Source organism: Haliotis rufescens, unplaced genomic scaffold, assembly GCF_023055435.1.
Source record: "Haliotis rufescens isolate VD_foot unplaced genomic scaffold, xgHalRufe1.0.p SCAF_1, whole genome shotgun sequence".
NCBI classification, from domain to species: domain Eukaryota; kingdom Metazoa; phylum Mollusca; class Gastropoda; order Lepetellida; family Haliotidae; genus Haliotis; species Haliotis rufescens.
This window is the reverse complement of record NW_025963779.1, coordinates 5,509,206-5,535,866: the sequence shown is the minus strand read 5'-3', so window position 1 is coordinate 5,535,866 and position 26,661 is coordinate 5,509,206. Positions and strand designations below refer to the sequence as shown.

Below are 26,661 nucleotides of genomic sequence, written 5' to 3'. Positions count from 1 at the left end.
AAAACATGAAAGTAGAACCGAGGCGAGCGGGGAAAAAACAGTCGAGCGAGCCTGCACGTTTGCTGTTTCATTCATTCTCGGCCTTCGGTTTCAAAGGGTAGTTTGGACAATGAATATGCATGAAAGTCGCTTAATGTCCTGTGCATGACGATACACGTGAGCAGAAAGGGAATTCCCTCGACTGTAATATTGGGATCCCCCGACATTCCGCAGTAATAAAAGTAGTGCGCCGCGGTGGGCGTGTCTTAATTTTTTACATTCATTAGGAAATGAATGCAATAACACGTGATCAATTCAGCTAATCAGAATGCAGGAATTTCCATGAACACAACGAAAATTTAATTATTGTGCAAACAATATTGAATATACACATGTATATTTAAAGTAATGTTTCGGAAACGTAACGATAACACATAGATGGGTATATAATTATATGACCTCGGACCATGTATACCGTGCAAGTCTCACACAAACCCTTTAACTGAATCCGCCCATATGATTGTTGCTAGACGTTATGCAATCGCTCGGTACACGCGGACGTTATTTAGATGCCATTAATAATGAACTCTAGATGTTCACGCAAGGGTTACATGAACATAAGCATACAAAGAACGATGCTAGTGCTGTGAAGTGTGAACGCCCAGGCGTCGTAACCTAATGGACATACATGTCTTAATCACTTAAGGCTTTACAATCTCTTGAAATGATAAAGACACGCCTACATGAGTGAATATCCCCCTGTCCAATCTGGCGATGCTGCGGGCGGGTTTAGCCGACTGGAGTATTGGAGAATGTTGGAAGGTAGAACTGGCTCCCAGTTATAGCCGCGCTGATGCCGATAACTGTTCTACTTTCGTGTCACGGGAAAAAAATCTCTTTTGTTCCTCAGTAGCAGCAGCTTATCACTTTGGTTGATTGATATTGACATACTTAACTTTCGATCGAGAGACCGAGAAGTGCGTCTTTTTTTAAGTAGCAATGAGTTATATGCTGCCTTCATCATTCTGGCCAACAGGGTCGGCGACATCAAGAAAGGGTTCGAACCTATAGTGTGTTGGCGTCAAGTTTGATTCCCTCAATCAGACAATATGTTAAGTCGCTTATAGACGCAAACTTGACAACCCGTAGATTGCCCATGAATATGAAGGCGATGTGAATAAGTAACAACGGCAATATCCATGCCGTGTTCCTCTCTTAAGAGCTCGGACCCGTCTCAGTTTGTCTTAAGACCCGACCCATATTAGAGCATGAATCATATTGGAAGTCCGGCTCTCATTCCTTTCGGGATGGGAAGGTCGGTGTTCGATCCCCTGGCTGCATCATACCAAAAGGCGTTAAAATGAGGTCATCTGGTTACCTGCCTGGCACAGGTAACAGGAACTGGTAACCTTGTCAGTGAGGATGATATGTGTAAGTAAGGTATCAATGTTAAACTGCGCATGGTATCTCGGCGGAGGGGCACTATACTGGGTGGTGTGTGGGGGTAGTCTAATGGTTAAAGCGTTCGCTCGTCACGCCGAAGAACCGTCTTCGATTTACCACATGGGAACAATGTGTGAAGCCCATTTCTGGTGTCCCCTTCGTGATATTGCTTGAATGTTGCTATAAACGTATGAAACTCACTGACTCAAGAGAATATGATATTGGCTCTTCCTCGCGTTACTCACCAACAAGAAGACAAGAAAAGTGATAAAGCCAAAAGACTCGTTTCTATTTACCATCAACCCGTACAAACAGGAAACAACTCTCTCCTGTTACCCTTTTCACGTTTGGCTAATGGGGCTTTCTCATAAGAAAGGAAACGGATCGGGTTTAACTAATGCATTAATCAGCTAGTGGTGTCAACTTAACATTGACTTAAATGAATAACGCTGTAGTTAGACATCACTAGACAAGAAGCTTCCAAAGACGATGGTCGGACTCCTGACCCCTTTTTCAATAGGCTTATTGTGTTTGTATGTACGGGTGTGCAGTGGGGAAATAGGGTTCTTCTTTCCACCCGGTTTCGGGACACCGGACGTCACAACTAGAAGTCCCCCTAAAGACATCCCATGTAACAGCTCAGCCGTCTCCTGCAGCGGCCGTTGTGGTGACGACGTCCACATCCCGTGTTCCTGTGATGATGATTGCCAGACGTACGAAGACTGTTGTCATGACTTCAAGGTAAGCTGTTCTTTTAGTGTTTGAAGAACGTGAAAATGAAGATACCCACGAACGATTGCAATTGTCGTAACTGCCATGAAACAACATTCAAATTTTATCAAAACATTGTGTCGTAACTGCCTTTGGGCGTCCAGTGCGACCCTAATACAGTTAATAAATGTATTGCCGTTCCTGGTCCTTGTGGTCAATTACTCCATGACATTGCCACTCGCCTTGTCCGCCGCGGCTCGGCTCCGTCAAGGAGTGATTGATCTGACGACACTTACTCCAAGTTGTCTCTACCAGCATTCACACACGCATAATAAAGAAACGCAACACCAGTTTATACTCACATAGTTTTACTTACTCTCAGCCCATCTATCAATACACGACAGGATCAGACCGGCCAGACTCGTCACTAGCTGGGGGAAACTTAGAACGATCGGGATTACACTCGATCGATTGCAAACCGCGCTCTCCTCTCCTAATGTTGAGGGTATCATTTTATAGTGTTCGAGCCTGGCCTGTCCTTGTCACATGTCACAATACCTCATTTTGATTCGTTAAAAGTTAGATCTGACCATGAACTCATGTGTGTCGTAATCGGAAAAATACAGAAGCCGACGTACCATATTGCTCATCTCTCTATTGATTTTGTAACACGCATCCGGAAGCTCCAAATGAAATATACCTTGAAACTCTCTATTTGTTTCATTAACTAATGGACGATAGCCAGAAACCAATCCAATGATAATTATGAAATGTCCAGAATACATTTGTGATAAATGTGAAATGTCTTTTATCTATTGATTCCTTTCAAACTAAACGTTCTGTCAAAAACTATATCTAATGCAACTCCTCATTGCAGTTATAATGGTTTTATTTGTTATCATTTTCTAATGTTTTTGAGATGCATTTTTAACCTTATAACACAATAAAGAATCCTTGATTTTTCTGTTTGTGTATGTAGGGATCCTTAAAGATCTCTTCTGGAGTTAATCATCAGATTAACGCTCTTCCATCTAGGCTTCATTGTACAGATGCGGATACCCATGACACACCACCATCCCAACCTCTCCATCCAAACACCCCATCCACCACTTATGAAGGTTGTTTTTTTATCCTTCCAGGACGTGTGTAACCCGTCGTCAGAACCCCTTCCTCTCTCCATGATCCGCAACAGCGACTGTTTTGAGACAGACACTGGCCTTGAGAGGTTCATCAACAGGTGTCCGCCAGGCTACTCGAATGCAACCATACGAGACAAGTGCCACAACGATGGCTGGGACGCTGCCAGCACTGTTGATCGCATCCCTGTAACGGATAAAGCAACCGGTAAGCCTGGCTTTCAGGTCAAACATTGTCTTGGAACTCTTCTACATATATCAAATTATCAGTGCAAGAAAATAACCAATCTAGATTACCAACCGAAATAGATTCCATTTGATATAAAGGGCAAATTAACTCTGAACATTTGATGAATGGACCACTGAAAATCAGTGATGACACCAGGTGTTCGCGAAAAGGGCAGTCATGTCCTACCGTACCGTTAATATTCGCCATTGACACAATTTGCATTAAAAGGGTAAGTATTTATTGCCTGACACCGCACAATATACGTTTGGTTTTTCTTGCTTGTTTTCTTAACGCCGCACTCAGCAATATTCCATCTATATGACGGCGGTTTGTAAATAATCAAGTCTGGACCATACAATCCAGTGATTGACATCATGAGCATCGATCCATGCTATTGGGATACGATGACAGGCATATTTAACTTAAATGGCCCTTTTACTATGATGGAAGTTTTGTTTCATATTGATAAGTTGGGATTAAATAAATCCCCTGGTCCTGATGGCCTTGCTGCTGAATTTCTGAAAGCATCATCAGATTATATTCTACCTGTGTTGGTCTTATTGTTTAACAACATATTTGATAATGGTGAATTCCCTAAAGAATGGGGAAAAGTATAATATGTCCTTTATTAAAGTCAGGAGATAAACACTGTATTGATAATTATCGTGGAATCTCCTTGATAGATATTATTTGTTAAGTGTTTTTCTCTACTCTTAACTCCAGACTGCAGCTTTGGTGTGACGAACATAATGTCATTAATGAAGCACAGTTTGGCTTCAGAGCTAATCGCTCCACTATTGATAGTATTTTCCGTTTGCAATATATTGCCCAAAAATTAGCCCATAGGAAATAAATGGAAGATTTTATGGTTTATTTACAGACTTTTCAAAGACTTTTGATTCGATTAAACATGACGTTTTGTTAAAAAGCTTAAATGAAGTAGGAGTTAGTGGCAAATTTTATAAGATAATAGTTTCAATGTATTCAAATTTAAGTGCTTGTGTAAGACTCTCTGGTGGTTTATCAAACTATTTTAGGTGTAACATTGGTACGAGGCAGGGATGTACCTTAAGCCCGCAGTTTATTATTATTTTTATAAACAAGTTAATGTACTTCATGCAAGAAACTGGTGGCAGGGGTGTCTATGTTTCACCTTCCTTTAGAGAGATGTTTGTTTTGATGTTTGCTGACGATGTGTCATCTATGGCGGATTCGTGTTTACAGTTACATAAAAAAATATATGCCTTGCAACACTTTTGTAATGTAACGGGTATGAAAGTTAATTTGAATAAAACAAAGATAATGGTTTTTCGTAATGGAGGCCCTTTGCGGGCATATGAGAAGTGGTATTTTATGGGAAAACAGATTGATGTTGTATCGTCATATAGATCTTGGTCTGTTTTTTACACCCAAACTTGTTTGGAGTAAGGCACATCTTTCACTTACCGCTCAAGCACAAAAGGATTTATTGGCTATTTATACATATTCCAGGAAATTTGGTAATTCATGTAAAGATTTGTTTAAACTATTTGATGCTACAGTTGTACCCATTCTTTGTTATGGTGCAGAGATATGGGGTGTGAATTACCGTAGGAGAGTTGAAAGTGTACAGATAAAGTTATGTAAATGGATACTTAAAGTTGGTAAAAGTACTACAAATAATATGGTTCTAGGGGAATGTGGAAGAATTCCTCTCCAGTATATCTATATGACAAGAACAGTTAAATATTGGACTTAACTTATTAATTCAAAGGACAATAGATTACCATTTCAATGTTATAGCATGATGTTATCACAGGATGAGAGTGGAAGAGTAAATTGGGTCACACATATAAAACATATTCTGTTTCAATTTGGATTTGGATTTGTTTGGGTTGCACAGGATGTGGGTCATATTGATACATTTATTTCAACATTCAAGCAGAGAATGTTTGATAATCTCCATCAAACATGGGTTGCAGAACTAGGTAGTTCTTCAAAGACATGTTATTATAGGAAGTTTAAGTCATTACTCAATGTTGAATTGTATCTATCCTATAATCTACATTTATCTATCAAGACAGCCATGTCACGATTTAGATGTGGTAATTATGGACTTGCAATAGAAACGGGACGTTATAATAATATTGAATACTGAATGCGATTGTGCCCTTTTTTTCTCAAGGAAGGTATTTCATCTATTGAAGATGAACATCATGTATTACTTGTGTGTAAACAGTATGATACCTTAAGAAGTATGTACATTGTTTAGCACTTTAAATCAGCCTCATTACTGGCGTTTATAAGTTTTATGTCATCAGATAATTATAATGTCTTTAGCCTTTATACTGTAATAAAGAATCGAATCTATCAAAAAATTCAGCAAGCCTGACCACCCGATCCCGTTAGTCGCCTCTTACGATAATCATAGTCGCCTTTTACGGCAAGAATGGATTGCTGGAGTCCTATTTTACCCCGGATCTTCACGGGTCCGAACAGCATACTCCGTCTAGAGTGAGTGAATGAGTGAGTGAGGGAGGGATGGAGGGATGGAGGGAACCTCTCACATCCTCTTTAGTGTTCATGGCAACATGTTTTTGTTATATAAACGGGTGCTTGAATGGTGATCACATTGCCTCTCACAGTCGTGTGCCTTTGCTTGGGTTAAATCAGAAGTACCGTCTCTATACCCCTATAGCTATGAGTTCCCGGGGTTGTCATCACACTGGAGTCCTCGGACCTAATACTGTCAGCTCCTCTGTGGCTCGCTCATCCATGGTCCTCTCAGAGTTGTGCTGGAGCTGTTACGTGCACTATTGTAATTAAAAACAGTTGTGTTGACGTCTGTGTTGACGTGGATGGGATCAATATCTGATGGATATCATAGGGTCATGAGGGATCCATCTGATGGCGTCCTCGCTAGTTTCATATTTGAACCTCTTGTACAACATTATGTGGCAACAAGCATGTGAAGTTTCTCAGTCTCCAAACATGACTCTAAGTCAGGTCTATCAGATCATATCCGTGATAACCCCAGCCACAGCATGCAGTGGGAGAAAATCAAGCCCTCACCACCAACCTCAAAAACTTCAAAATGAAAAAAAAACTCCATGAAGCCATCAATCAACCGTGACCAAGTCTATTACATACCCCCGGCGTACCATCAACTCAACTCAAAGTCCCCAATCTGTCATAATCCTTTTGTTTATATGACTGGCTTCACCCTTGTGTTTATATTACTGATGTTATTGACTTCACCGGTCAATAAGTTTACCCTTTTGTGTACATAACAAGCTTCTCCACTCTAGTGTAACTACAAGTACATCTTAAATCTACTCTATCAACCATACTCTGTACATCACTTGCTTGATAACGGTGTTAGAACCCAAACCGAAACGTCGCTCCTAATTGTAATAAAGAATTTGTTCAACCATATATCTTATACTTCTATAATTCTTATAAATATTTAAGTCAACAATAATAACGTAACAGGCATATTTAATTGTTAATACTTAAATTCAACGATACGATTCGCCTGGCTAGCCAATTAAATGACATGGATTGGTTGTAATTTATTACCGTAAATTTTCGATTTCAGGCTTGAATTATCGGAACATCTTCTGTGCAGTATGCAATGGTGCGAAATCCCCGAGAGGATGGGAGGCCCGAGTGTTATGTGCAGTCTTTCCCGCCGTCTTTGATACATTGGTTGCCCGGATAAGAGCTGGCCTATGCGAGATCAGAGTAGAGAGACCCACAGATGTTGGAGGACGGCCTTGTGTGATGGGAGCCATACAGTCATGTCCCAACACCAGTTCTACTGAACTCGCACAGGAATGTTTAGCCTACACTTCCTACATCAGACCTGTATCACAGCCGCTGAAGATTTACGCCAACATCCATTGCTACCAGTGTAACAACGACCTGACACCACCAGGGGTTTGCACTGACACGATAGAAGTCGACCATCAGAGAAAGGACTTATTCTTTCATAATCAGTTTGACATGAGTATTTTGATATGGAATCAAGACATGAAGGCATGGGGGTTGGGTTTCACATCACTAAACATGCGTCCACTTACGTCCACTCTGAGTGTCTGTGAATTAGGGGATGTTATTACCAGCACATGTCCTATTAAGATAGAGGGGGAAGGTAAGACAGTTAACATGATACCATTCACAGTAGAGATCATTTTATGTTTTGTACCTGGAGAACAAGTTCCTATACTTGACCCTGAGGTATTGAACATTCATGACGTCCGCACTAGTATTTACAACGTAAGTACAGTATCTGACTTTGTAATCCGTGGATGGTTTAAGCACACGCATAGAGGCATAACCGGTGACGGCAATAGTCTCTTGACACTGATTGTGTTTGTGTACTTTGAACAATGTCCATCAATGACCGAAATGGAATTGATTGCAGCCTCAATGTCCAACGGTTTGAGCCCATACTTTCTTAACAACTATCCGGACCTCGAGGGGAAGCTCGTACTTCATTATGCCAGACAGTTTGCCATACCAATTATATATAAATCTATCATACAATTCATAAATTCTGACAATTTTGTTGACACCGAATCATTGATCAAACCAGTCGATAATTACAGGAGTGGTGGTGCTCCGAGCACAACCCGTCGTACAGATGCAGCAATCTATCTGCTCAGCATGTCTATTGGAATAGCTTTATCACAACTAATCGAAATACGATTCAGCCTAACAGTGCTCAACATGTGCCCGTTCATACCAGAAATGGTGAATCATTAACAGCATATTGTCCAAATGATTCAAAACATGGAATAGCCAACATACGAGTATGTTGATAAGGATAAACTCCCGGAAAACACAGATGGTGTCATATTAGGATTTTTCTGTACTTCAATGGGAATAAAACCGATACATTAACGTATTAACTGTTTTTGTTCGTATATTGCAAGTACCATAAGATGCATGGTAAAGCGAGTGAGTGAGTATGGTTTTACGCTGCTTTTAGTAATATTCCAGCAATATCACGGCGGGGGACACCAGAAATGGGCTTCACACATTGTACCCATGTCGGGAATCGAACGCGGGTCTTTGGCATGACGAGCAAACGCTTTAACCACTAGGCTACCCGACCGCCCCTACATGGTAAAGCCCAGTGACATGTAACGAAGTGTGAGTGATGTTGTACGCAGCAGTAGGCTGGCTATCTGATGGTGAACTGCAAGAAACCGATTCTTGAGAAAACAAGCCACCAGCACTCGGGTCCACTCGGGTCAAGCCTATGTGGTTGGTTGGTTGGTTGGCTGGAATGTTGTTGAACTCCACACTCAGCAATATTCCAGCTTTATGATGGCGGTCTGTAAATAATCGAGTCCTGATATTAATATCATGAGCATCGATCCACGCATTTGGGATCGATGACATGCATCAACCAAGTCATGCTCATGATGTCAATCTCTGGATTGTCTGGTCCATAAATTGTCTTCCTTATGTGTATCACTTCTAAATGCCTTTCAAAGACTTAATGATAAACAGGATCAAAAGAGAAGAGATTGATAATAAATCATTTTTTATTTCCACTTCTAAACAATGTTGTGGACTTTGGCATTGTGTTCTTGGAACTCTTTGGACTTTTCTTCTTTGATTCTCTAATTCTGCCCATGTGTGAGGTGGTACTTCTCATATTTTTGAATTCCCACTGAAGAGCCAACTCTGCTTGGATCTCAATGGGGAGTGATCGGAACACTTCAGGATCTGTATTGGGTGGTACAGAAGGAGCTGGACCCGTCATCATCTTGAACACAGGCTCGGATGTACTGGTGTCTCCTCCAGCTTCTGCAACCAATGTTCCTCGACTGTGACAAGAAGATGCTGATAAAGGTGTCGTTGATTCTGCTGCTGTTATGCACTTTTGCAGTGCTGTTGATACCAATTGTCTTGCAGGTGCTGAAGGTTTTGTTGATGCTGAAGGTTTTGTTGTTGAAGCTGATTTAATTGTTGCTGCCGATGGTGTAGTTGGTGGTGGTTGTGTTGATGTTGATGCTGCTGAGGAATATTTGCGTATTGTCACATGAATCTTTGACTTTCTACTTTCAATGAAATCTGCTGAATTGTGACTGTTGCTGAATAATGAATCACCAGCTGCATGACTTACCTTATCCACAGTGCTTTCACAATCAAACCTATCAATCCATGGCAGAATGACTGATGATGATCCCGGACAAATATTCCGTTCACTGACCTTTCCACTGGCAACCTGATCACTATTGTTACATGTTGGTATGAGCATATTGTCATCATAATCATCATCATCATCATCATCATCAGCAGCAGCAGCAGCAGCAGCAGCACAGTCTGCCTTACTCATGTTCTCTGAATCAGTAAACATGTTATTATTATCATCAGCTTCTGTCAAAGCAGTGGCCCAAGACTTACTTGGACTGAACAGCCTCTTTTTCTTCTTGAATGGGCTGACATTATCAGTGGAATCAATAGCTCCTTTTTCAGGAGTTCTTAACCCATTGGAACACTCATCCCTGGCAATGTCAGACATAGGTAAGCTAACAGATCCAGATGGTCGTAATGAGTTATTTTGTCTTCTTTTCATTTGTCTTCTTCCTCTTTCTTGTCCAGTGGAGTGATCTGATGTGTAAAGTCCTGACCTTGTTGATCGACAGTCAGCTAGGATATCCTGTTGCATGTCTGGTGGCAGCTGATGAAACACGTCTGCATCAATACCATCAGGAAGTGATGCAGTACGACCCACAGTCTGGTCCATTGGGGGTGGAAAAAGGCCATGGTCCTCATAGGCAGTGGTGCTTGATAGAGATGAGATTTCTCCACTATGAACATCAGCCTTACTACAATGAGTTTCTTCCTTAGAATCAGAAGTTGAACTGAGTTCCTTAAAATGCTTTTCCCTTGTGGACAGTATTCCTGGCCTTTCATTACTTTCAAATGTATTCAAAGGTAACAGATCTGAAGCTTTGTAAAATCCATCCATTTTTGAAGTCCCCTTTCTCTTGAAGAAACCGATTTTACCCTTGTCAGATTTCACGTGTGGTGACAAACTGTTAGCATCTTTGACTAGAGCATTAAGTTGATCTGACTGATTCAGTGATATGTTAGTATCATTATCTGACATAACTGGGCTTTCCAAACTCTTTCCAGCTAGACCAACATATTGATCATTCAAATGACAAATCTCTGTATTCAGTGTACTACTCTCCCTTGAAGAGTGTTCACTGATCTTGTTCTTCACAGGTCCCGGTGAGAGTTCCTCATCCACATCCATCTGGGATGGTACCTCCCTCTCTACACCCACCCTCTCATGTCCTCGAGGGAGTTGGAAAAAGCTACTGATGTCACTTTTGGATTTTTGCTGCAGTTTTGCAAAGGCTACATTGATCAAAGTGAGATGGAAAGGTTGTTTCACATTGATAATTTTCTCAAACAGAGACATAGATGTTTTTCTCAGGAACTCATGGGCAAACGAGACATCACCTGCAATGATGACAAAAAAATATTTTAACCTGGTCAACAAAGGTATTCGTCATAAGAAAAGAAAGAACAATGTGTACGAAAGAACGTCAGTGAGCATGAAAGGACGTTTACAATTTAGAATGTCAGTGAGCACGAAAGGACGTTTACAATAAAGAACGCCAGTGAGCACGAAAGGACGTTGACAATAAAGAACGCCAGATAGTGCTGCAATTTGCAAAACATTTCGAGTTTTATCGGCTTTTTCCGCTGTGTTTATGATAACTGCATGCTGAGGTGCACAATGTATTACGTCATTCCTCATCGTCTGACGTCACACACACACATATACTGTAAAACGTGAAATTAATGCATCTCCAAAAGAATGTGACCGCTGGCCCCTAGCCAAAAATGCGACTCAATATGAATGCGACACCCCCTCCTCTCAAGCATCAGTGGATTCATATCTAAACAAAATGTCCTCTGTCAGGTTTACAGGAGAATCCTCACCTCAATCCAACCTAACATTAATCAAATCACACACCAAACACACACCAAATAGCACTGCTTATTAGCGCTGAGTATAGTACTTCGCTAAAACAATACATGCGTGCTGGCTCGTGTAGGCCTTTGACGCAGTCGCAAAGAACAAAGACACTGTGTTGTGTGGGTGGCGTCTCTCTGGACTTGCAGGTGTGATCAGTGATGACATAAGTGAGTAGAGCTCTTGTCTTGATCCCAGCAGTGACAATTCACAGGATGTAATCAGTGCTTGAATGACATTGTTTATATACTTGTTACAAGTGCTGCTCAATAAACAGTAATGTGGAATACATAGTTGTTTGTTTTTAGCGTATGTCTAAGTTGGTGTTTCTGCAAACCAAAATGTCTTATTGTTGATATAAATGTGATTTTTATTAATGCGAGCAAAGAGCACTCGCATTTTTCCCACTTAATTCATGCTCGCATTAATTTCATGATTTACAGTATACTGTAAATCGTGAAATTAATGAGTCTCCAAAAGAATGCGACCACTAGACCCTAGCCAAAAATGCGACTCAATATGAATGCGACACCCCCTCCTCTCAAGCATCAGTGGATTTCTATCTAAAGATGTCTTCAGTCAGGTTTAGAATCCTCACATTAATCCAATCACACACCAAATAGCACCGCTTATTAGCGCTGAGTAAAGTACTTCCGCAAAAACAATACATGCGTGCTGACTCGTGTCGGCCTTTGACGCAGTCGCAAAGAACAAAGGGTGGCATCTGTCTGGACTTGCAGGTGTGATCAGTGATGACATAAGTGAGTAGAACTCTTGTCTTGACCCCAGCAGTGACAATTCACAGGACGTAATTAGTGTTTGAATGACATTGTTTGTATACTTTATATACAAGTGCTGCTCAATAAACAGTGGTGTGGAATACATGTCTAAGTTGGTATTTTTGCTATCCAAAATGTCTTATTGTTGATATAAATGCGATGTTTAAAAATGCGAGCAAAGACCACTCGCATTTTTCGCATTTAATTCACGCTCGCGTTAATATCAAGATTTACAGTATACTGTAAAACAGGAATTTAATGCGACATGAAAATAATGCGAGCTCTTGATTTTAGACATAAATGCGCATTTTAAAAATGCGAGTGCCCATACCCTTTCCTAAAAAATTATGCGGATTTATGTTCTGTGTTATTTTAATTAATGTAACCTACGTAAATAGAAGCCTTACCTGAAAATGCTTCGTTTGTTTCAAATGACGTTTTGAGCAGGAACTGTGAGTAGAGTAGTAAATAAAATAACTGTGCACATTAAATCCCCTGTCCATGTTTTTTCAGTGTGAGATTCCTTCCTTATTTTAATATTATTTAAGCTAATTGCCCGTACGTTTGATGGCCAAGCGTGAGAATGGTTTCCCCGCAGCTATCATTGTGTTAGTGTTGTTTTAGTTGACAGTCTGTTGGTACTAGTATATACGTTCCGCGCTTTGATTTAAAGAAGTAGAAAACAGATCAGTGTATCAAATCTTCGATCAGGTGACAATCCTCACACTCCTGTTGACCTGCGGATTAGTGTCATGAAACCCATTCATGCGCGTTGGCTCAAGTCTGCTCTTGACAAGCTTGTAAAGGACACTGATGGGATAATTTGTGGCTGGCGCCAATCTGGGCTGCTAAACAGGATGTGAACTGACCACTACTCAACTTCACTTTGTGTAGGTGACTTTGTTATTTGAAAAATTAATGCGCATAAAATTAATGCGACCTTCCGTCACTCGCATTTTTCGCATTAATATTCTGCTCACATTAATTTCCTGTTTTACAGTATATATATATATACATGTATGTATAATGTAAAGTGTACACATTGTGTATATACATTGTGTATATACAAGCATCGTCACTGGCCAAGGGCCTTTTCCTAAATACAGTATACTGTGTAATCCGACATCTGCCTAATTAGTACATGTATTTTGTATACAACTTTCAATAAACCCTATGATTGTGGGTTTGAATCCTGGTTCGCCCCGATAATGTTTCAAGGTTTGTCAGCACCATACCCGTGCTCATGGGTTTCACCGAAGTGGTAAAGGTCCAAGACCTGCATCACTTCGGGCTTTCCTCCCACATTAAGCTGACACGCCGTGATATAACTGGAATACTGTTAAAAGCGGCGTTAAACCCAACTCACTCACTCATGCTTGGTGCAACACGCGGATACATATGCATACAAATCCATTTGATATATATTTTTGACGTTCACGTATTAGGCAGCATTTTGTTTGCACACAGTTTCTGAAAAGCTGTTCAATAAAACAAATTCTCGCACAACGTTCACTTTTCAGATGTTATGGAATTGTGTGTCTGAAACAAAAACTCGGCTTCATAGCACCCTCGTGTTGCACCAAACATGAACAGTTAATGGATCATTGTAGATTAATCAATGAAACCTTAAGATTACTTTATTGTGGTCTTGTAGTCAGTTTTCAGGACAAACAGACAAAGGGATCTGTTCTGTCATGATAGCATATGAGATTAAAGAATAAGACAAGAAACTGTTTTTAAACTGACCCTTTCCCACTTTCTGGAAGACGTGTGCTGGCACAGGACATTGCTTGCTCTCTCTTTTGGTGTACTTCTGATACTCTGCTCTCCGCACTGTCAGCCTGAACGTGTGTGGAGTCCGACCATCCTCTACCAGCCTACACTCCAAGTACAAAGCACAAACATCTAGACATTGGGTACGGAGACGGAGACGGAGATTACTTTTACTGAAAAAAACCTTGGCAGGCAGGAACTTTCAGAACTGAGAATGAAAACATTCGGCGTGACGAGCGAACGCTTAAACCACCAGGCTACCTGACCGCCCCTTCTACAGCAGAACAAGGCAAACTGAAAATTGGAGTGAATGTTGTTGTTCAAAGCCGCACTCAGCAATATTCCAGCTATATGATGAACCGTTGCGAAGACATCATATGTTGTTTCTTTGTTGTTCAACGCCGCACTCAGCAATATTCCAACTATATGAAAAACTGTTGCTAAGACATCCTATGTTGTTATTTGTTTGTTTGTTGATCAACGCCGCACTTGGCAATTTTCCAGCTATATGACGGCGGTCTGTAAATAATCGAGTCTCGACCAGACAGTCCAGTGATTGACATTTTGAGCATCAATCCACGCAATTGGGATACGATGACATGCATCAACCAAGTCAGCGAGCATGATCACCTGATCCCGTTAGTCGCCTTTTACGGCAAGCATGGGTTGCTGAAGACCTATTCTACCCCGGATCTTCACAGGTATGGAATGAATGAGTTATTGAATACGGTGTTAATACCTTCACACTGACATTGGTGAGAATGTTCAAATCTACAGTTGGCGAGTAACTGAATGAGTGCTTTCAGCTATATCACGGATGGCGACACCAGAAATGGGCTCCACACATAGAAGCCATGTGGGAATCAAACATGGACCTTTCAGCATGATGAGTGAATGCTTTAACCACAAGGCTACTCGGTCACCCCTTATTAGTGACAGAGGAGCAGTGATCATAATCACAGTACTAATTAAACTTTAACAGGTTAAAAAGAAAAAGACTGTGCCACAGCACTGTCAATCACCCTGAAAGTAAGACGAATGTTTTACGCAACGCTATCCTCAACCAAGAAAAGATGATTCACAGAAATCAGTGTGCAACCAACCTCACTTTCATTCAGCATTAAAATGCAAAGGTAACATACCACGTACATGTTATTTGACATTTATAAGACTTGTCGATAAATACATTTGAGGACTTCAAATGGGACTAGCCAATAAACAGTTTTAGGAACAAATCCTTCAATATTTGTCAGAAACCAAACCAATAACAGAATGGTGAATCAATGAATGCCATCCCAGCGTATCAGCTCTACTGGTCATCAACAACCAGATGAGCTCTTCCTGGAGTGTCCCCTTGATGTGAAAGGCAAGCATGTCACAGACATTTACAACTATGGTGAAACCCACAAGCACGGGTATGGTGCCAAGAAACCATGAAATATAATCAGTGATCTGGAATTCAAACCCATGATCATAGATTTCTGCATCACCCATGAGCATCAATCTACACAATTGGGATACGATGACGTGCATCGACCAAGCCAGTGAGTCTGACCACCCGATCCTGCCATGTCCCTGTAGCTAAGTGCCTCATACTGAGCTGATACTCACCTCTTAAGGAGACTGGACAATAAGTTGTCAATCTTCTGCTGAGTCTGTGCCATGGTGTTGCACTTTCTGAAGGAATCTTCATCACTGATTGTCTGATTAAAAAAAACCACTCACAGAATAACATGCTGTATGTCAAACTTCAAATATTTACTAATAATTAACAACTTCCATTGAAATATGCAGCTGCAGATAACTTGTCGTCTTGTCAAAATTTGAATTTGTTCTTAATGGATTAGAAAAGGATAATGACATAAGTAATGTGGGGTTGGGCACAATGTTTAATAGAATACCTGAGCGCCAGCTTATTGTGCCCGAGATGTTTGCCACTGGGGAAAACATATGACTTGTATTGATATAAAGGACAAAAACATGTTTATGATTAATTAATCAACACTCTACACAGCAACCAGGGTACAACTAGAGCTCTTTCATATCTGGATTGTTTGATTGAAACAGAAATGAATTCATTTAAGGCATTTACTTCATACAGGACAACTGGCTACATTAGTGGACATGTTTATTCATTGACATTAGTAAAGGCAGCTTATGCAGAAGATCTTGATTTGTCTGCAAGAAAATCTCCCATCTGTCCTATCCCAAAGACTTCCTACTACCAACCTGTGGGAGACTGTACTGCACTACAGGGGAGTCGTCCACTCCATGACTCAGCTGTTTGATGGTGACAGCCATTGTAGTGCCACATTCCTCTGTCAGAGTGGCCAGGTCACACTCCTGTAAGTCCATAACGCCGTGGACGCCAGCTTCAGCCAACTTCTTGGATGTGTTCCAGCCTACTCCTGCAACAATGCATAGGATGATGTGTGTGGGATTCCGGATTAGAATATGTTCCCAGCAACCTATGCCGGTCGTAAGAGGTGTCCTAATGGATCGGGTGGTCAGCCTCGCTGATAAGATTGATATCGTGCCTGTTCTTGATGGTGTGGACATAGTTGGTCACAATATCAATCACTGAATTGTTGCTTCCTGACTTATTTACAGGCCGCCATCATATAGCTGGAATATTGCTGAGTGCGGCGCTAAACAATAAACAAATACAGAAACAACAAGAATCCAACTAATGAAGGCAGTAAGTCTGGACAATACAACATGATACAATGCATCGATTGATACAATGAGCAATTAACCACTCCACACCATCAGGGTACAATGACCATCAATCAACCAAGTCCCTGAGTCTAATAAAGTCACCCCTTACGCCCAACACAAGTTCGATACTGAGTTCGATACTGAGTTCGATAGTGAGTGAGTTCGATAGTTCGATAGTTCGATAGTTCGATAGTGAGTTCGATAGTGAGTTCGATAGTGAGTGAGTGAGTGAGTGAGTGTGGTTTTACGCCGCTTTTAGCAATATTCCAGCAATATCTCGACTGGGTACACTAGAAATGGGCTTCACACATTGTACCCATGTCAGGAATCGAAGACTCGGGTTAGACCAGGGTCTTCAGCAACCCATGCTTGTTGTAAGAGATCAATTTGCTTGTTGGAGGGGCGACTAACAGGATCGTGTGGTCTAACTTGCTGACTTGGTTGATGCATGACATTGTATCCCAATTATGTGGATCGATGCTCATGATATCAATCACTGGATTGTCTTGGACAGACTCGATTAATTACAAACCGCTATCATATAGCTGGAATATTGATGAGTGCAGTGTAAACAACAAAGAAAGAAAGATCAATCTGACATTTCTTTTCCTACTGCCCGCAACCCCCAATATGCAAACCAAGAAACAAAAATACAGCCACAAGGCCCCAAAATTATCTAAAGAAATAATGGCTTCTATGTTTTAATTGAGATCAGACTTCTGACTTACAACTTGCCATGACATAAGCTCACTTGATTCAGTCAGCTGAGCTAAAAAATACTTGACTGACTCACATGTAGATTAGACTGACAGTAACACTGACACAAAGCAACCATGGCGTTCCAGAAAATATTTGTGACGATGGACAACGCTGAGCGGTCCAGAATATGTTTGCGACGCACGATGCAGGACGAACAACGCTGAGCGGCCCAGAATATGTTCGTGATGCATGATGCATGACTAACAACGCTGAACGGCCCAGAATATGTTTGTGATGCACGATGCATGACGAACAACACTGAGCGGCCCAGAAGATGTGTGCGACGCACGATGCAAGACGAACAACGCTGAGCGGCCCAGAATATTTTTGTGATGCACGATGCACAACGAACAACGCTGATTGGCCCAGAATATGTTTGTGATGCACGATGCATGACAAACAACGCTGATCGGCCCAGAATATGTTTGCGACGCAAGATGCAGGACGAACAATGCTGAGCGGCCCAGAATATGTTTGTGACGCATGATGCACAACGAACAACACTGAGCGGCCCAGAAGATGTTTGTGACGCATGATGCACGACGAACAACGCTGAGCGGCCCAGAATATGTTTGTGACACACGATGCATGACGGACAATGCTGTTGTTGAGAATACCTGGTATACTTCTTGCCTTTGGCAGTGATGAGAGGAGCGTGGAGGTGTTGTTTGGGAACAGGGTGGTCTGTTGATTGGGCTTGTGCGTCCCTGCCACGAGTTTTGCCAGCAGTTTGTTGTGAGCTATGCCAGCACAGCAGGTGATACCCAGCTCCTCATGGAGAGCTTCCCGGATGTCTGCCGCTATCCGAGACCCCACCGCCAGACGGAGATGGCATCCACAGGAGCAGGTAGACACTGGTGACACACATAGTGAGATGGGTTACAATGGGTTTGAACAGAAGTTCAGTTTTATAAAGCATGTCTGAGGGTTTTAATGATATCTAAAACCAGCATCTGGCAGCCCCGAGATTTTATCCCTAGGATAAAAGTTTTCAATATCATAAAAACCTGAGGGGAAATGTATTATCTAACTTATAAATCGAAAAAAAGAAATTTAAAATAACATTTATCAACATTATTATGTTTCAAACATATTTTCCATGAACCTTAGGAAACAGGCGTAAAAGGTCGGTTGCTGGCGTACAGTTCTTAAAAAAAGAGATACTTAAAAGCATTGTGATTTATCAGCGCCTCTGTAGCCTAGTGGTACACTTGTGTGTCTGCTTGATGATGAAGGATAGGCCTAAGTGATGCAGCTCTTAGATGTGTACCACTTGGGTGAAACCCACATGCGCAAGTATGGTGGTGCTGATGAATTAAGAATCACGATCAAGGCCAATCTGGGATTTGAACCCAAGTTCATGCAATCTCATTTAGGTCAAATCTTCGTGCTCACTACCGGTACACACAGATCTGAGGACATCCCATTACAGATCACATCGGAATGACAAGATCACATCAGCCATTACTTAACACAATTGCACGCCTCAGTCTAACAATACAGCTCACAGATGCATGCTTCACGAAGGGGAGATTTTATTATGCTTCATGTGGTTTGAATGGGATAATGGGATTCTTGTTTGAGGGGTTCCTGGCTTGATTCCATGATTTATCAGTAGTGGGATATTTTCACAGAATCGTCTTCTTCATGCAGAAATGTATTTGCAGAAAAATCACTTGAACAGAATTTAGCCTTTTGTGCTGCAGTATTGGTCAAATATATTGAAGACATTATGTTAATTAGCAGGTCAAGTATATTTGTGTTCATAAATAACTTCAAATTATTATTCTAGTAACATTCTATACATGTTTTTTTTCAATTTAAACGTTATGATTGTGTTAAAATCAAAATTCTGGTATAAATATGTGAATCCAACTTAGGTATTATGATTACTGGAAGCACAGGTCTTCGGTTTCACCTTGTGACTGTCAGTGCACTTATCATGGCTATATTTGTTGCACAAACACTTTCATTCAGAAAATAAACCTAGTTTAAGAACTTTGTTCAGAATTCCTGAAAATCTGTTGTAAATTTAATAAAATAATAACCACAGAATTTTTATTGTTTTGGCTGCAGAATTCAGCAGGACATAACCTTTCTCAAACCTGTGAATGGAGCATTATCACAGACCCATTATTTGTCAAACAAACTCTGCCAAGTAATAAGTGTGGCCTTGATATGATGCCAGTCAATACCTTGAGTCCCTGTTTCAGCTCCGTACACAAAGCCAGCTTGGTGTGTGTCATCGTTGAGCGCCAGTCGCTGCTCCACCATGTCACTCACGTCCAGGTAGTTCTCATCAAAACCCAGTCTCTCCACCTTTGGGGTGTACTTTTGGAGAAATTCTGAAAAAGGTAGCAAGTTACAGAAAATAATGCTTGAGTTACTGACAATACTGCAATTTAGCAACATGGAGGTAGTCATTTATACTTGGACAGATACTTCAAGTCTTGGCAGTATGTTGTAAATAACAAACACTGTTGACAGACTCAATATAACCCATTAATAAATAACTACTTGGAAAGTTAAGATAGACACAATTTTATGGATAACAACTTCTTTAATACTGTAAAAAGCGACGTTTCGGTATAGATCCTTATACCGTTGTCAAGCAAGGTTGACAACGGTATAAGGATCTATACCGAAACGTCGCTTTTTACAGTATTAAAGAAGTTGTTATCCATAAAATTGTGTCTATCTTGTCATCCGCCAACTTCTAAGTAATGCCTACCAAACAAGTTACTTGGAAAGTTGACAACTTCTGAATCAAAAAAATACCTTTTCGAATTTTCAACGAGACCTGACAACTTGCAGCATGGCAGCTGTGACAGGTCACCAGTGGAAGATTTGCTGTTGTGTGACATAAGCCAGAGAATGTACCATTCATTTCTGAAGCTACACTTCTTACTTTTATAGTTCATGGGATTTTGGTAACCAATTACATGTAGCTTGGGTCAATAGAAAAATATAACTGTGGTTTTTTTTGTTTGATTCTAGAATTCTATAAATCATGACAGTGCTGCCTAACCACCTGGTTCTTAAGGCCAACAAAACTAAGAGTCATCAGAAAGTCTGCCGAATGTTTTGTTAATATTTCCATTTTCCAAAAAAATATAAAAATCCTAATATTTGAAAACAATGGGATCCAATATAGCACACAGTTACTTCCCTTTACATGCACACTGCTTTGCTGTGTATCTTGTGTCATGGTCATGGTGGCAATAGGAGTTTGTATGCTTGCTCATGCAGAGAAGCCCTTTCCCAGGTTGATGGTACACAACTGTTTTTTTGGTAACATGCTAGTTTGAACAAGCAACAACCGCCCGCACTAAATTTTCAAAAGTCATTGCCCGAGAACCAATTCTTTTATTTTTTAAAGCCTAAGACCACACTTTTTTTACTTTACAGATCTACCGACTATAAATTTGTTGAAATGGAAAAAACAAAACCATATTGAATTTGCATCTTTTGATGACATGTTATAAATATTTGTTCTAAATAAGGACACACTGAAGTTGACATACATATATATTAAACATGGGGAGTCAAAAAAAGGTGGCTGATCCTGAAGTAGATAGGATGCATACAACAGTATTCCCACTTGATTAGTCAGGTTTGCATTGCTTAAATCAACAGCTGTGTTGCAGGCTCTCCTGCCATACTAAACCATTCCTAGCAACAGCTGTGTTGCAGGCTCTCCTGCCATACTAAACCATTCCTAGCAACAGCTGCGTTGCAGGCTTTCCTGCCATACTAAACCATTCCTAGCAACAGCTGTGTTGCAGGCTCTCCTGCCATACTAAACCATTCCTAGCAACAGCTGTGTTGCAGGCTCTCCTGCCACACTAAACCATTCCTAGCAACAGCTGTGTTGCAGGCTCTCCTGCCATACTAAACCATTCCTAGCAACAGCTGTGTTGCAGGCTCTCCTGCCATACTAAACCATTCCTAGCAACAGCTGCATTGCAGGCTCTCCTGCCATACTAAACCATTCCTAGCAACAGCTGTGTTGCAGGCTCTCCTGCCATACTAAACCATTCCTAGCAACAGCTGTGTTGCAGGCTCTCCTGCCATACTAAACCATTCCTAGCAACAGCTGTGTTGCAGGCTCTCCTGCCATACTATACCATTCCTAGCAACAGCTGTGTTGCAGGCTCTCCTGCCATACTAAACCATTCCTATTTTTTGTATATCAGCCAACCTGTGGTGAAGCAGAAAACTGAAGAAAAATATTGAATTGCATTTTTTACCCTCTTTTTGCCCCACCTACTGACACATATTTTCCTTTAAAAAAATCCTTAAAGCAAGTTATGAAAACTTTGTTTTGCATTTAACACTTGTTACCCAGAGAATGACTGAATGGTTTTCACTATGGTCAGCAATTTACAGCAAATATAACAGCTACATGTAATTAATTGAGTTTTGACATTGCTGTTTACTGTAAACAGGGAATTTTTTGCGACTGTTTTTTTATTGCGAGTTTTGCGAACAAGACTCAATTGCAAAAATTAAAAATGCAAAAATAAGTATAAATAATATATACATACTTTATTCATTGCAACACGTCATCAAATGTTGAAATCATCAACCAGAACCACAAGTTACTCAATAAGATAAAAAAACAAATGAATGCAGAATGGTCACACAATACATCACAAATGACAGTGTAAACAGACCAATTAGTGTCACTGTTACCTCACAGTAATCCTGCCTTCTTCCAACCTCGTTTGATTGCGTCAGTGTTCAAACTCACAGTCATGACACTGAGTTGAGTCAATTATCGTATTTGATAATTGGTCGCAATCCCTTCCGGTCAACTTTCCGGCCAACTCAGATTAACTAGCTTCGGAGAGAAGCTGTCTATTGTTTGGTAATCGAGGGGTCATCTCAACACGGCAGCTCGCAAAAATATCTCGTCGCAGTATTGTCTTTGATGTGGTATGAGAGACTTTGATCGCCAGTCTGTTGTATATGTTCACTTACCTTGACAACAGGTAAAATACCATATGTGCAGTTGAGACATTTTCTTTATGTGATATGAGTAATCATTACCTGATAGATTAACCTATATCACAAACATTTGAGATAGGAAAACAAGCTGGTGTTTGAACCACTCGAAGCCATCTTGCTATGCTTGCCAATTAGACAAAGCCTCACCCCCAAAGAAGAAGTCTACAGTACCTGAAATCTTGTAGGACATCTCTCTGTAGTGGGTGAGGTCTTCGCCGTTGACCAGAACGAGGTCCGGACATGTCTCCCTGGCGTCCTTGATGCTCATCAGCTTCGTCAGCCCTCTCTCCCTCGCCACATAGTTACATGTAACGATGATGTACTTCTGTTGTATTCCTGGCATTGAGGGATGAAAACAATTAAACCAGTTTCTATTCTTAAGCACAAACAGACCCGCGAAGATCCGGGGTAGAATAGGTCTTTGGCAACCCATGCTTGCCGTAAAAGGTGACTATGATTGTCGTAAGAGGCGACTGATGGGATCGGGTGGTCAGACTCGCTGACTTGGTTGATGCATGTCATCGATCCCAATTGCGGGGATCGATGTTCATGATGTCAATCACTGGATTGTCTGGTCCAGACTTGATTATTTACAGACCGCTGTCATATAGCTGGAATATTGCTGAGTGTGGCGTTAAACAACAAAGAAAGAAAGAAAGCACAAACATATCCTATATTGATGCATCAATTGGCTCCAAAAGATTCACTGTAAAATAGGTAATTGTTCCGATTGGTGTGAATAATCCCAAATAGAAATGAAAAGAACAGATGTAATAACAATAACAGCAAACTTGTACCCATCCAGTTAACCATGATATCATCATACACCTGCAGGTGTCCTTCCTAGAATTACAATCTGGCATCTAATCCATGAACCACTCAGTATTAATCAACAGCCGAGTGAGACAAAACGTTGTAGCGTACCTAGGTGTTTAGGAAGGTGTCAACTTAATAATGTTATATGAGGTTAGGTTAGTTTGGTTGGTTTGTTGTTTTACACCGCACTAAGCAATATTCCAGCTATATGACGGCGGTCTGTAAATAATCAAGTCTGGAGCAGACAATCCAGTGATTGATATCATGAGCATCATTTCATGCAATTGGGATGTGTGGCTGCTTGATATAGTCAGGACTAATGCCGATTTTAAATTGCTAGCCAAATAAGATACCATGTGGTTTTAACCCCTAAATGCTGAGTGCCAGGCAGGGTAACAACAAGCACCATCTGTTAACATATTTTGGTATGATGCAGCCTGGGGATTGAACCCTGATCCTTCCGCTCTCCGGGCGGACGCTCTACCACTCGACCACGGAGGTGGTTTCATGTCCTATGAGACAAGAACTAGCTATGTATACACTGCTGTTTGGGAAGGTGTTAACTTACCGAGTGGTTTGCGGCGTAGTTGAGGGTTGCGAATCATTTCAACCTGAGCGTAGAAGCAGTCAATATCGATGTGGATGATGGTTCTCTTGTGACCCAGTTTAGACACCAACATGGACTCGCCTGCACAAACATGCCAGATTAAGTACATGGACCCGCCTGCACAAACATGCCAGATAAAGAACATGGACTCGCCTGCACAAACATGCCAGATTAAGTACATGGACCCGCCTGCACAAACATGCCAGATTAAGAACATGGACTCGCCTGCACAAACATGCCAGATTAAGTACATGGACTCGCCTGCACAAACATGCCAGATTAAGAACATGGACTCACCTGCATGTACATGCCACATTTAAACATGAACGCACCTGCATGTATATACCAGATTTAGAAAACTAACTCACCTGCACAGGTTAAGGTGCATACAGTGCATACAATGAAACAGTGTTGAAAATACCCGCCTGCCTGACAGTCCGAGACAGTCTATTTTGCTGACAGACGGTCAGTTTTGAAAAGCTGCAATGCAGGCTATTATTGTATTCCCTAAAGTACCTGAGCTTTCTAGTTTTAATTCAGTATGAGGTAAATTAACTGCAGCTCGAAAAATTACTTAAACCCAACTTGTCCTCAAGGACAAGTAGATATTATATTGTACTTGTTCCACAATATTTTCACTTGCCTCCTTTCAAAGAATAGACCTGCTGTGCAAACACCCTTTTTGTTATTTCAACAGACAGTTGCCAAATATGCCGTCTATTCATGATATAGCGACATGTATTTCGTTTTCATTAAGAACGAACGTAAAAGAAATGAAAACATATCTTAGTTTAGAAATTATCCCGCATAGTTAATCAAAATTGATTAGAGATGAACTGATATAATTGAAATATATGTACTTGCCCTGTAGGGCGAGTGTTTCTTCACTTCTTTCTCCCCCTACACATACTGCCACTCGTCAATACGAGAGGACGAGTGCTTTTTTTGTTAATCCTGCTGTAGGCCTTAGCATCAAACACATTATTGATGAATAAACTGTCAATGAGTTAAAGTTGAAATCCACCTGTTTATAGAACTTTTATTTTCCTACAAGCAAACTTGGTGTTTGATGTTTTTGGTCAGTGCCAGTGGGCTATGGCTAAATAAGCTTATGAATGATTGGTTTGAACATCGCATGTTGTGACAGTTGGCGTTGCACATGCAGCAGAAGAAACAATTTCCATTGAACAGTCAGCTGTTGTGGAGGAGTGAGTGAGTAAGTTTCAGTGCCGCTTTTAGCTATACCCCTGCAATAACACGGCAGAGGATACCAGAATGAGCTTCACACATTGTAGTCTTTATTCATGTGGGGAATCGGCTGCTGTAGAGTGTGATGTGGTGCATGTGGAATGCATGTGTATTCATCAATGCACCCCAGCAAATTGACACATGCATGAGAAAACCTTCCACCAGTTGGATTATGACACAGATTCATAGTAGTGTAGTGATTTTTCTGGTGTTCCCGCTGTGATATTGCTAAAAGTGGCGTAAAACAGTGTTAGAAATTGACACTAGTCCTGTAGTCCTTGCCAAACTGGCCAATAGTTAGGGTATCATAAGGACTAGTAGAAATTTACCCTTTTTAAGGGTTTTGCTATATGTTATAATTATAAGGACTAGTGGACTAAAACTGTAAGTTAGTTTTGTAAAACCATACTCACTCACTCACTCTAAAGCTTGTTTATCAATAGTCTGGGTTAGATTAGGCTACAATCTGCTACAGGCTGCACTGCCACATATCTGAGAGAGGGACACTGCTGCACTGATCTATATGGTGTTTGGAAGCTGAAAGTAACCATTTCATCTACTGATACGATTTAGATCTACTGGAATATCTTGATTTCAATTTGGAAACGTGTTAATGACATACGACTACAGACAACAGAATGCGTTTCCACTGTGACAAAGAAATACCCCCTGAAGCTGGATAGTGATATTACTGATATATAGGACCTTTTTATACATAGTCTATTTCTATGGATCCCGTGTCCAGTGTTTCAATAATATCACTATCCTGCTTCTGGCGCCCCCACAGGGACACAGGATTTTCTTAACGTTGCTTACATTGTGTATTCGACTTATTGAGAACGGACGGCTGAATTACTGTTCCAACTTCGGCAACAGGTCGGCTCCAATCTTCGCCGTCCGACTGCACATCATCGTCAACGTCGGAATCCATGTCAGGCAACCTTGTTGTGATACTGCCACCCGCGATAATGTTTATTTCCTGTTCAGGAAGTTACCTCCCCTTAATAGCTTTCCACGTTGGAGCGGCATTTGCGCTAAGACAGAGCCAAGTTCAATGCAGCAGCCCTGCTTCGACTGTCTTAGTTCATATATAGTTACGGTACACCCTCCAGATTCCTGGCGAGCAGATATATGAGCCGCAATAATCATCGCAGCTCGTGTGTTTGCCCTAAATCCAAATGCTACTATTATGTAGCCTTGGTTATGAATATGAATAATGAAACGTCGTAAATGGAGACACCAGTTATGTAGGCTATGTGTTATATTACTAACAGAGACCATATAATAGATATAGAGAATCTCACTCGAGTGTCTTTTGATATCAAATATATCGACACGAGTTGATAAAAGTGGAAAAACGCCGAGGCTTGCCAAGGAGTTTTTTCCACTTTTAACAAGCGTTGATATATTTGATATCAAAAGACACGAGGGTGAGATTTTATTTATCATCCAACATCATTCTTCCA

General features: G+C 40.9%; 2 protein-coding genes across 2 annotated transcripts; one reads left to right on the top strand and one right to left on the bottom strand.

Moving 5' to 3' along the window:
* The first annotated feature begins 1,247 nt into the window (after positions 1-1,247).
* Positions 1,248-8,367, top strand: LOC125372583. The gene is made up of 4 exons (XM_048383033.1): positions 1,248-1,294; positions 1,974-2,163; positions 3,273-3,477; positions 7,076-8,367. The coding sequence occupies exons 1-4, from the start codon at positions 1,248-1,250 to the stop codon at positions 8,242-8,244; spliced, it is 1,611 nt and encodes a 536-aa protein (XP_048238990.1). The 3' UTR covers positions 8,245-8,367.
* Positions 8,368-9,014: 647 nt separating this feature from the next.
* On the bottom strand, positions 9,015-26,190 carry LOC124150094 (DNA polymerase iota-like). Its single transcript, XM_046522008.2, has 9 exons — positions 26,012-26,190; positions 23,909-24,028; positions 22,696-22,860; positions 19,710-19,859; positions 18,132-18,368; positions 16,267-16,445; positions 15,649-15,740; positions 14,011-14,141; positions 9,015-10,965 (listed from the first exon to the last, which is right to left on the bottom strand). The coding sequence occupies exons 1-9, from the start codon at positions 26,124-26,126 to the stop codon at positions 9,026-9,028; spliced, it is 3,129 nt and encodes a 1,042-aa protein (XP_046377964.2). The 5' UTR covers positions 26,127-26,190; the 3' UTR covers positions 9,015-9,025.
* Between the last annotated feature and the right edge of the window lie 471 nt (positions 26,191-26,661).

Bases quoted from the DNA above. Each gene is read 5' to 3' on its own strand.
- LOC125372583 (XM_048383033.1), top strand. From the start codon at position 1,248: ATGAATCATATTGGAAGTCCGGCTCTCATTCCTTTCGGGATGGGAAG. The intron at 1,295-1,973 runs GTCGGTGTTCGA...ACGGGTGTGCAG, and splicing joins ATTCCTTTCGGGATGGGAAG to TGGGGAAATAGGGTTCTTCT. The intron at 3,478-7,075 runs GTAAGCCTGGCT...TTTCGATTTCAG, and splicing joins TGTAACGGATAAAGCAACCG to GCTTGAATTATCGGAACATC.
- LOC124150094 (XM_046522008.2), bottom strand. From the start codon at position 26,126: ATGGATTCCGACGTTGACGATGATGTGCAGTCGGACGGCGAAGATTGG. The intron at 24,029-26,011 runs GTAAGCAACGTT...ATGTTTGTGCAG, and splicing joins CAATAAGTCGAATACACAAT to GCGAGTCCATGTTGGTGTCT. The intron at 15,741-16,266 runs GTTGGTAGTAGG...TTTTTTAATCAG, and splicing joins TGCAGTACAGTCTCCCACAG to ACAATCAGTGATGAAGATTC.